The sequence below is a fragment of the Podarcis tiliguerta genome (genome assembly GCF_965153285.1).
Source record: "Podarcis tiliguerta genome assembly, chromosome: 10".
Classification (NCBI taxonomy): domain Eukaryota; kingdom Metazoa; phylum Chordata; class Lepidosauria; order Squamata; family Lacertidae; genus Podarcis; species Podarcis tiliguerta.
The window spans coordinates 59466137-59477979 of record NC_139543.1 but is presented as its reverse complement, the minus strand read 5'-3'; the positions used below and the strand labels follow the sequence as shown (position 1 = coordinate 59477979).

General features: G+C 42.7%; 1 protein-coding gene across 5 annotated transcripts; it reads left to right on the top strand.

Moving 5' to 3' along the window:
- Positions 1–594: 594 nt before the first annotated feature.
- On the top strand, positions 595–11448 carry RERGL (RERG like). 5 transcript variants are annotated; one of them, XR_014502662.1, is made up of 7 exons: positions 595–978; positions 4129–4185; positions 4695–4768; positions 6059–6207; positions 8144–9124; positions 9212–10295; positions 10662–11448. XR_014502662.1 is itself a non-coding variant. In XM_083402466.1 (6 exons), the coding sequence occupies exons 2-6, from the start codon at positions 927–929 to the stop codon at positions 8424–8426; spliced, it is 615 nt and encodes a 204-aa protein (XP_083258592.1). In that variant the 5' UTR covers positions 595–798; positions 839–926; the 3' UTR covers positions 8427–9119. The 5 variants fall into 5 exon arrangements, 2 of the variants coding, with proteins under 2 accessions (XP_083258592.1, XP_083258591.1); XR_014502663.1 differs by having other exon boundaries at positions 8144–9855; positions 10648–11448; XR_014502664.1 differs by having other exon boundaries at positions 8144–10295.
- The last annotated feature ends 395 nt before the right edge of the window (positions 11449–11843 follow it).

Genomic DNA, 11843 nt, shown 5'->3' with positions numbered 1-11843 from the left:
AAAATATACAATAAAGCAACCATGATATCAGGCAGGCAGCTTCACTGTACTTTTTTCAGCGCCCAATAAAAACATTTTTGTTCAAACAAGCCTACCCAGTTATGTAGAATGTTGACATGTGCTTTCATTTGATTTTAGCTTGTGAATTTTTATTTGTTGTCTGTTTTAAATTATTGTTATTAATTCTTTTTAGCAATGATTTTACACTTTTGTCCTTATTTATAAACCACTTTGAGGGTTTTTATTATATTTTTATTTTTACAGTCAAGCACACTATAAATTTTATAAAACAAAACAAATAGACTTAAAATAGTTTAAAATAAAAGCCCAGTTAAAACAATGAAATCACCAGTTCGGGGGACGTTCAAAAACGAAGGAGGTCAATTTCACAGTATGAACTCAATTTCACTTTCTACTCCCTATGTCATTTGAGGAAATATCCATCTCGCCTCTTAACAGGCAGGGAGGAAATTGACCAGAGCAGGTTCTTGTTTGCTTTGTGCCTGTTTCATACCGTTGCAAAGAGGAGAGAGTGATCACAGGCTTGGACGGAGATGGGAGAGATGTCTCAGTTCCTTTCCTTGCCATTGCCAAACAGACACACACACACACAAACGAAAAACGCAGGCATCTAAGGGTGGGCGGGTTCTTGAACTGCAATGCCTTATTATGCTCCCAGTTCGCCCTCCCTTGACGTCCTCAGCCCGGGAGGCTAAATAGAAGAAGTTGCAGGCAGCGGTCAAACAGCTCCAAATTGCTCTCTAGGGAAGTAGGCGAAGTGCGTAAAGACGAGGGGCCAGGGCGCAGAAGCAATAGGAACAGACTGAAGTTGCGCCACCCGCGAGCGCATCTGCCCTGCGTGGAAGTTTGTGGTTCGGATCGCTTTAAGTGCCTGAATAAAATCAGCCGGGGTTGTTTTTTCAAGAATGAATGAAATGAAAGTAGCAGTTTTGGGCAGCGAAGGAACAGGCAAATCTGGTAAGGATCCCCTCTGTTTGACCTCCCTTTTCTAGCTACCTAAATTGCTGTTGTATATCGGTTTACAGGCACTTTGGGATAACTTAAAAAAACTACTGGAGTTCTCCATGTCTCTCCCCCCCCCCCTTTTTTTAGCTGGGGTGAGGGATTGCTTGGTGTGTTTGTGATATAATCTGAAGTTTACACAAAGTTTATAGGATAAGATGCATGTGTGTGTGTGTGTGTGTGTGTGAGAGAGAGAGAGAGAGAGAGAGAGAGAGAGAGATTTTGTTTCCCATTCTTTTGAAATACGATCAAGTGATATGTGTCCAAGAGCTGTTTTTATTTATTTTGCACAAGAAAATAAAATTATTTCCATATACCTCATCCAAATTGCCAACATTTCACAGGCCCTGCTTCTGTCCTGTTAACAGCATTTTGGCATATGTATCTAGAAAGTATCTGTATTTATTTATGTTATACGTTTTTTTAAATTTAAAATACCCTTCTTTCAAAATACCTACTTATGGTTGCCATTTCCCCGCCAAGACCTTGCTGCTATGCCTTTAACAGGACTTTTGTATAGAGCAGTGAAACCTCTGTCAGTGTATATCTTCAGTACCTAGAAAAGTGTTGGCTGCTTAAGTTCTAAATGTCATTCTTCAGGCACAGGAGGAGAACTGGTTGAATAAAAGTTAGCCACTTAGCTCATGTGAGGGGGGGGGGGGGAGTGTGTCCAGAATGTCTTCAATTTGAAATTTCATTTTGCAAAGCAGCGTTTGAAACAGCTGAAAATTCCAATAGCTGAATCTGAAAGTGCAAAATTGAAATTCAAAATGGAAGTTCAACTTTTTGAATGGTACATTTTCTTTCTCCTTTTTTTTTAGAAGCACAAACTCTCTAATGCTGTCAGTTTAGGAATATTTACTTGAGCCCATTTGATCTAAAACAGACTTAACTTCAGAGTTAACATGCACAGACATCTCTGCGCATCAACTTTCCAAATGTGACATTTTGATATCTCACCTCTCCCGACCAATAATTTCCAAAACTATGCCATTGGCAATGTTCTCCAAAACTAACTATAGAGTCTATAAATCCAGATTTCCACTAAGATCTGTAAGCTATTCACTCGCAATAGCCCAAATATTGCTCCAGTGGTTCCTTAAGGATGCATTTGGGATTCACCCAGTGGCACCTCTCCAGTGTAGAGCCATTAATTAAATGTGTGGGAGAATTATCATCATCATCAACAACATCATCCTAATTTGGCATGGGAAACCTCGTTGCTGATGTTGCCAGCTTGTTTTGTGCAGACACGATGAGATGATAAGATAGCCATTTTCAGCTATCTGAAGGGATGTGTCACATGGAAGATGGAGCAAGCTTGCTTGCTGTTGCTCCAGATACTAGGACCCGAACCAATGGATTCAAGTTACAAGAAAGGAGATTCTGACTAAACATTAGGAAGAACTTTCTGACTTGACAGTGGGATAGACTACCTTGGAAGGTGGTGAACTCTCCTTTATTGGAGACTTTTCAACAGAAGTTGAATGACCACCTGCCAGGGTCTGTAACTGTCATTCCTGCATTGCAGGAGGTTACACTAGATGATCCTAGTGTATCCCTTCCAACTCTGCAATTCTTTGAGTCGTGCTATTGTCCCAAATTATTTTGTGCAGACCCGAGTCCTGCATTGTCCCAGATGATTGGTGGCAGAGCTGAATGTGCTTCTAGCTTGAGGAGTAGATCTGATTTTCTGATTGCTGACATAGGTTAGATGTGCCACAAGGGTATTTCTGCAGTGCAGCTGACTAGCCAGACTAGTCTTCTTTATTTGTCACATTTCTCTCTTAACGTTTCTTCCAAGGAGCTCAGAGGGGCATGACATCCCTGTGAAATAAGTTGGGCCAGAAGATGGTGACAAGCCCAAGGTCATTGTTGAGCTTGATGGCTAAGCAGCCATTTGAGCCTTTTGGTTTCCCATTCCACCACACTGCCCACTTTTACTGTTTCAGTTTGACACTGAAACTTGAAATTCAAGTTCCAGGGGAGTATGCAGGTGCCCAGGACATTGTCTGAAGGCAAGTGATGCAACACTCTTGTGGAAGTGAAGCAGATTGCAGTCCGAAGAGTGCCTGGATGAGAGATTCAGTGGGCTCCCCGTGTTTAACCATCTTGAATTCCACCAAGGGAGAAAAGACAAACTTGAATAGCATTCTTAAAAAGGTAAAGGTACCCCTTCCCGTACAGGCCAGTCTTGACAGACTCTAGGGTTGTGTGCCCATCTCACTCAAGAGGCCAGGGCCAGTGCTGTCCGGAGACACTTCTGGGTCACATGGCCAGCGTGACATCGCTGCTCTGGCGAGCCAGAGCCGCACACGGAAACACCGTTTACCTTCCCGCTAGTAAGCAGTCCCTATTTATCTACTTGCACCCGAGAGTGCTTTCGAACTGCTAGGTTGGCAGGCACTGGGACCGAACAACGGGAGCGCACCCCGCCACGGGGATTTGAACCGCTGACCTGACGATTGGCAAGTCCTAGGCGCTGAGGCTTTAACCCACAGCGCCACCCGCGTCCCTGAAATAAATGAGTGCTAAAAAGTGCCTCTCCATTCTTTCCTCTTCTGCACCAAGTCCTTCCTCACCAGGGATCCATTGTTGGTCTCTTCAGCACTAGGGACCAATTTACTGCCTGGAGCATCTTGCTTTTGTCTCCTTTTCCAGGAAAGTGTCAGTACATTCTGTGGCCAGGCTCCAGCAAAACTAAGTCCGATTGAAAACAAAGGAAATTGTTAGTTGCAGCCAACTTTCTCCATCCGTGAGGTTTAGGGAGATGGGGATTTATTGCAGTGTCTGTCCTGCGGATGCACACAAGTCCACATAACCTAGTTGTCATCAGTCCACACTTTTGTGTCATCATGGCTGGCCCTACTTTGGGCCAGAATGAAGTGACTGTTGCTGGTAACCACGTATGTCACAAATGAGAAGCAAATAATTTATTATTGTATTTATATTTCTAGAAATAGATGCTTGTGGAATTTCTGTCTCAGTGCCAATTTTGTGGGTACTGTGCACGTTGCTGTCCTGCCTCCGGCAGCAAAATGTCTTGGGCTTGTCCAACAGGCTGAAGATCATTTCTCATGTCACATTTTGTTCCTCTCATTGCAGCCCTTACAGTACGCTTTCTGACCAGGCGCTTCATTGGAGAATATGCTTCTGACTCTGGTAAGCCTCCACTAACTTGGAAAATCTGGATCTACTTTGCATCTTAGGTCCCATCTGCACTATGCATTGAAAGCAGAATCACAGAAATGTGGAGTTGGAAGGGACCCTGAGGATCATCGAGTCCAACCACCTGCAACACAGGAGTAGGGAATGAATCAAACCTGCAGCCTGGACATTATCAGCTCCACACTTTAACCAACTGAGCTATCTAGGCTGACTCATACCACTTTATTTATTAATGAGTGAATGAATGAATGAATGGCATTTATATCCAACCATTTTCCTGAGGAACTCAATGTGGCATAAATGGTTGTCTTCCCATCATCTTATCCTCACAACAACTCTGTGAGGTTGGTTATGCTGAAAGAATGTGACTGGCCTAAGGTCGCTCCATGAGTGACTAAGTGGGGATGTGAATCCTGGGTGATTTTACATGAGCAGTGGCAAATCTATTTTTTGGGTTTTTTTACACTCATGATCATGTGTGTCCTCCTTCTCTTGTCTCACAGAGTGCATCTATACAAAGCACGTTTGTCTGGAAGGAAAGCCAATCAACCTGGAAATATATGATCCTTGTTCACAGGTAAGTTGAAGAACACTGCTGACAGCACGCTTTGATGTTGCATCACATCACATCACTCTGAAGGTCTTTTAAGTAATGTTGGGAAATAAAGTGCAGGAGAGGGGGCTGCAAGATCCATGGTTCTAAACTGAACCCCTAATTAAGATTCATGTCTTCGATGTCAATCCATTTTGATCCAAAAAGTGGTCCAAACATGGTTTGTGGTTGTGTGCTCCTTTCTAGCATGCAAATAATTGAGAGGGTTGGATTGGTGTTGGTGGAAACCAATGGCTGGGATCAAATAATTCTTTAATGTATACATCCACATTCACATCCCATAGCCCATAATCCGCCTATGCAATTCACTGCGACGTGATGTTGCAATGGCAATAAGTTCACATGCTGTTTATAAAAAGGAATTAAGCTGATTCTTGGAGGATGGTGCTGTCAATGGCTGTTCCACTTAGGTTCCAGTTAGTTGTGATATTTCTGAACACCAAATAACAGGGTTCCAGTTTGCCCCTGTTATAGACAGAATCTTGGGCTGTATATCAACACCATATAGGTGTGTGCACCTATATGGTTCATGTGAACTTACATGGATAGTTGGTCTGGCCCAACAAAGTAGTTATTGTAATTTTATATGTGTTTACATGCTAATAATAATAAGAAGAATAAGAATTTATTATTTATACCCTGCCTATCTGGCTGGGTTTTCCCAGCCACTCTGGGCGGCTCCCAAGAGAATATTAAAAACATGATGACATTAAAAACTTCCCTAAACAGGGTTGCCTTCAGATGTCTTTTAAAAGTCAGATAGTTGTTTATTTCCTTGACATCTGATGGGAGCTCCACAGGGCAGGCGCCACTACTGAGAAGGCCCTCTGCCTGGTTCCCTGTAACCTCACTTGTCATAGTGAGGGAACTGCCAGAAGGCCCTCGGAGCTGGACCTCAATGTCTGGCTGAATGATGGGGATAAGAGTTGCTCCTTCAGGTATACTGGGCCGAGGCCATTTAGGGCTTTAAAGGTCAGCACCAACACTTTGAACTGGGCTCAGAAACATACTTGGAGTCAATGTTGGTCTTTCAGGATCAGTGTTATGTGGTCTTGGCAGCCACTCCCAGTATCCTCCTTTGTTCTGCTTACCTCAGCTTCTCATACTTCACTAGAAGCAGATTTCATAGGTTATTGTTAAAGGTGAGAGTTTCCAGGGCAAAGTACCTAAAATTCAGCACTTGCAGTCATTAAGGTGCTCTATGGTATGCTATGCTGACGCATCCTCTCATGCGATGGGTCTGTTACCTTCCAGCCTCGACGAGGGAAGTTGTCCCTCACCGATGAGCTCCATTGGGCAGATGGGTTTGTGGTCGTGTACGCAATCAGTGACAGAGCCTCCTTTGCCTTTGCGAAAGCCTTGCTGTACCGGATACGAGAGTGCCACATGTCGGGCTGCAAAAGGTAAGCCCATCAATGGCTGGAACTAGGAATGTTGAAAGGATTGTGATACCCATGAGAGAGTCTGGTTATTTCTTATAGTTCCCATCCTGTTGAACATATCTGTATTACAGGGACTGCATTCAGACAGCCCTTTATTCTTAGGGTCACGAGTTTGAACCGACATTGGGCAGAATATTCCTGAACTGCAGGACGTTGGACTGTATGATCCTTGTGGTCCCTTCAAACTCCAAATCTATGATTATCCTCATCCTTTTCACACTTTATGTAATCTTTCACATGACATAAGAGCCGCTTCTGCAAATCTAGTAGAAATCCCGTGCTCATTCTCAGGTTGTTGTTGTTTATTTAGTTGTCTTAGTCGTGTTCGACTCTCCGTGACCCTATGAACCAGAGCATGCTCCTTTTTTATATCCATGGAGTTTTCTTGGCAAAATACTGGAGTGGATTGCCCGTTCCTTCTCCAATTCTCAGGTTAATGACTTCCAAAAAATATTTGTTTGTGACGCTGTTAACCTGGAAAATCACGGGTGTTTTACACTGTAATCTTCCTGTTGTCTTCGTGGATCACACCACTGCCACCCAAGCAATGAAATCTGTGGTGCCGTTCTGGCATATAGGACTTTCCCATAGTTTTCACGGTGGGAACAGAAGCATGCAGGCACTTGAAGAGTGGAGACATGTCCCATGATGTCTGCTGTTGTGTCATACCATGCCCACAGGGTATGAATGAAATTTACCATGACATGAGGGTATAGCAAGCCAGTTCCATAATGCAACAGGTGACACACTGTAAAATGATGGTTAGACGCCAGGACAGTAGTCCTAGCAGTATAACCAGGGGAACTAATGCAACAATCCCCATGTCTGAATGTAGCCAGAGTTTTGCTGGCCTAAGAGTCATTCCCTTTTCCCAAGAAGCCCTGGGAAATGGAGTTACATGAGAGTGGGAGAAGGATCCCAATAGAGAAATCTAAAGCATTTCGCCAAACCGCAGTTCCTAAGATTCTTTTAAGTGAAGCTATGTCAGTTCAAGCAGGATATATCTGATATAGGTTTGCAGTGCAGGTAAGGCCCTAATCTCTTACATTCAGCATGCAAAACATGAGTTGAACCATGTTCTTCATTTGTTTCTTAAGATTTAGGTGCCACCTTGCAAAACCATTATCAGTGGGGCTTAAAATTGTATTGGTAAAAACACCACCAAATTGTCTGGTCCATGTGAATAAGCTAAAGGCAGTATTTCTGTGCAGCATAATGACTACTTACACATTCCAAAAATGGAGGAAACGCATCATCAAAGGAAGGACATACAGAGTTGCATAAAACTTGCATCTGCTAGCTTATAAACACATTTAGAAATTAATACTTTGGGTTACAAACACTTTGGGTTACAGACTCCGCTAACCCGGAAGTAGTACCTCGGGTTAAGGGTTAAGAACTTTACCTCAGGATGAGAACAGAAATTGCACACCGGCGGCAGCAGGAGGCCCCATTAGCTGAAGTGGTACCTCAGGTTAAGAACGGTTTCAAGTTAAGAATGGACTTCTGGAACGAATTAAGTTCATAACAGAGGTACCACTGTAATAATAATAATAATAATAATAATAATAATAATAATAATAATAATGACGACACATGATAGAGGATCTGTAAAACAGGACACAGGGCTACCCTAAGTAACACAGAAACCGTTGTGGTTTAGTGGTTAGTGTTGGACTAGGACGTGGGATTCCAGGGTTCAAATCTCTCCTCAGTCATGAAACTCCACTGGGTGAACTTGGGGCAGTCAAAGTCTCAGCCTAATGCCACCTTTAGCTCCTTGGAGAATAGAGGGAATATAACTGCAATAATAAATAAACAATAATAAGCAACATCAGAATAAAATGATCAACAAATTGTGTTTTATGAGTTTTTCCTCTCCTCAACTCTCCCTCAGGGCTGCAGACTCCACTGTCATTTTAGTTGGGAACAAGCAAGATCTGTGCCATATGCGTGAAGTTGGCTGGGAGGAAGGGCAAAAGTTGGCCCTGGACTACAAATGCCAATTCTGCGAACTGTCTGCGGCGGAACATTGCCAGGAAGTGGCAGCCATGTTCACCAAAGTCCTGAAGAACGTCACCTCAAACGCTAAGGGGAAGGAGAAAAGGCGGCCTAGTGGGTCAAAATCTATGGCCAAACTGATCAACAACATGTTTGGGAAGAGAAGGAAGTCTGTTTAAGGGAAGGTCCTCCAGCCGTGATCAGGGCAGGAAGAAGATGCACACAAACGAAGACCTAGTCAACATGGAGATTTTCCTCCAGTGAATTTCATTTCTAAAGAGCTTCATTTGAAAGGAAGCCATAGAGCAATATTGAATTAGCCACACATTGATAGAGGTCTGATGGATGGTTGACTCTCATAGGGACGTGTGACCTGTCCCCGCTGAAAAGAGTTGTATTTGAGTTGACACATAACACAAAAGGTCTGCCTGCAGTGATTGAAATATGATGGCAGATCCAGACATTCAATTTTGTTGCTGCTAAAGCCAATGGGTAGGCAACAAGGCTTTCTTGACCCAGCTGATGTTGGTCAACACTGAGTGCAATTGAAAGCAATGGGACCTAAGCTAACACCAGAAAACGACATTGAGCTGGACTTGGGCTGGATCTAGACACATCAAAGAAACGCTTCAGAAAAATGTGTTGTAACCGTTATAATGAGAAATTGTGATGGCAAAAATGGAACTCCACAGCGCCATCTGGTGTCACAGTGTTATATTGCATGTAAAACGCCCACAAAATGCTTTTTCTTTACCAATCTAGCTGAGTCCTAGGACCAGGTTCAATGTGTCAACAAGGCTGAGAAGGATACATTGTGTGGAGACTAAGCCCCCATCTGCACTATATATAAAAAAACTATATCATACCACTTTAAATAGTGGTCTCCTAGCAATTCTCAGCACCCACAACAAACCACAATTCGGAGCATTATTTTTTGGGTGGAAGCTTTAAATTTATAATGCAGCCCAGATTGCAATAACTCTAAATCCTTAGGGTCTGCTTTCGTCCTGACATTTACTTGTTCTATGGAGTTAACCTAACAGCTTCCCACATTTCTTCTCTATTCGTGTTTCTGTTTATATAGAACTACCTAGCAATACAATCCTATGCATGTCTACTCAGAAGTAAGTCCTGCCTTGTCCAGTGAAGCTGTCATGTACAGGACTGCAGTCTAAGTTTGTCTAAAACTATGTATGGTTTACTTCTACTTAAAGCTTCTGGGTAGTCCATATTATTAACAATAATTGGTTTTCTTACAATAAAATATGCTAGTGCCTTTTAGGAGTATTGCAAGCACAGGCCCAGGGCACAAATTTGTTCCAAAATTTGCATATGCTAATTTCTACTCGTAAATGCACATTTTGGTGTCTCAGCAAAATAAGAGAGCCCTGGGTTCATGCTGAGGAGCCTTGTGAGCAAAGTCAAAAATAAAATTAAGCTTTAAAGAAAGTGAGGAAGAAGACCCAACCAACATAAAAGGGGAGCTTTAACTGAAGTATGGAAATACCAGAAGACTGCAAAGTGCAGACCACTGGTCATATGATTGTGGAATGAAGGCGTGGACACTCACAAACTCCCCTTGGTCATCTCAGGGGAGCTGTAAACCCTGCACCCCAACCCTGAGAATTTCACCACCATTTTCTTCTTTGATAAGTGCAATTGTTTTATCATCCATTGATGGAGTACGGCTTTAAACAAGAACTTGCGAGAGAACTCTTTTATGCAGCGTTAATCCATTCTGCCTTTCAACGCTGGTTTATTATTGTATTTTATGGCTTTCGGGCCATTTTTGGATTACGTTTGTTGTTTACTGCCCCGGTTATTTTTAATTAAGGGAGGTTTATAAATAATAAATAAATAAAGGGCAGAGTGAACTGGTGAGAAAGAGCCCTAAGATCTTTCTTGGAAACCTCTTCCTCGGAGTTGCTTGGCAAATTCTCAGGAGCAGTGAAAAATAGATAAAGCCAAGACATTTGTTGCTTGATCGGGGGAGGAGAAGTTGGATTTTATTGCTCCCCACAGAAACCTTTTAAGAAAAAAAATACCCAGCTCTGACTAATGCTGACATTGTAATGCCCTTCACACAACACTTGATATCGTTAACTGGTATCCTTGTGTGCTGGGGTCTCAGTTCCTGGGGGGGGGGGATTAATTACCGTATTTTTTGCTCCATAAGATGCACCAGACCACAAGACGCACCTAGTTTTTGGAGGAGGAAAACAAGAAAAAAAATATTGTGAATCTCAGAAGCCAGAACAGCAAGAGGGATCGCTGTGCAGTGAAAGCAGCAATCCCTCTTGCTGTTCTGGCTTCTGGGATAGCTGCACAGCCTGCATTGGCTCCATAAGACGCACACACATTTCCCCTTACTTTTTAGTAGGGAAAAAGTGAGTCTTATAGAGCAAAAAATACAGTAACTGTTCTGTCTTTCTCAATGGAAAGACAAGTTTGCAGTGTAGAGGGAGGTGGTCACTGAGCATAGGATCACCTATGTGAAACTCAACCACGTAGGGCGTCATTTTAGTGGGAATCAGAATTTAGTCCACCACACTATTTCCCTGCAGGGAGATGTAGGTAAAATTCCCAGAGCCTTCCCAGTCAGTTAGCCCATTGAGCCAAGGAACTAACAGCAGCAGCAGAGAAAACATGTTCTCTTCTTTACTTTCAACTTTCTTGGGCATATGAAACTAATCACAATTATCTTGAATTTCTGCTTAACCCTCACGAAAGAAGGGCATTTTTGCTGGCCGGGTTTAATTCAAATCCATCAAACCTCCTTTGGGGAAGGTTCTCGGGAATGGTGGAAGGAGAAAGAATTTGCCCATGTGAAGACCACCTGCTGGAAACTCTTACTCATATGGTTCTTAAATGTAAACTATATGCTGATCTCCGCCAGCAGTTTCTAGATCAACTCTGCATCCCCAAATGGAAACCAGAGTTGGAGGTCATACATTTTCTATTACTGGGGAATGATCAGGAGCTCACCAAGTTAGTGGCTAAATATCTTTATTTGGTTTTTTTGTCGCAGAAACACATTGCAGATGTCTGAACTCCCTGGAGACCTAGAGATGTAACGTTAGACTGTTTTGCCTCTTTTTATTTGACAAATGTTCTGTGACATTGGGGAGGTGGTAATTCTGTATTGATTCACAATGGATTTTTGTATGTGATGCCAATAAAAGGTTTGATGATGATGATAAAGATATCGTCCTAAAGTCAAAGTCTTTTGCTTAGAAGTCATCAGCTATATAAATATGGTTTTGGTCACCTCCTTGAGATTTACAGATGTTAATGTCCTCCTGAAGTATGTTCTGGTCCTTTGGAACTTGACAGAGAGACAATCGAACTGGCAGGGGGCACTCAGGGTAGCTAAGCATCTAACACTTCAATACTGGGACAAGAGGTCTGCCCCTACCAGTTGTACCATAGACAGAAGATATGATTCATCTGGCAACTAAGGATGGTGGCCTTCCACAAACACAAGAGAAATGGAAGTTTTCAGATACAGTGGTACCTCGGGTTACATACACTTCAGGTTACAGGCTCCGCTAACCCAGAAATAGTACCTCGGGTTAAGAACTTTGCTTCAGGATGAG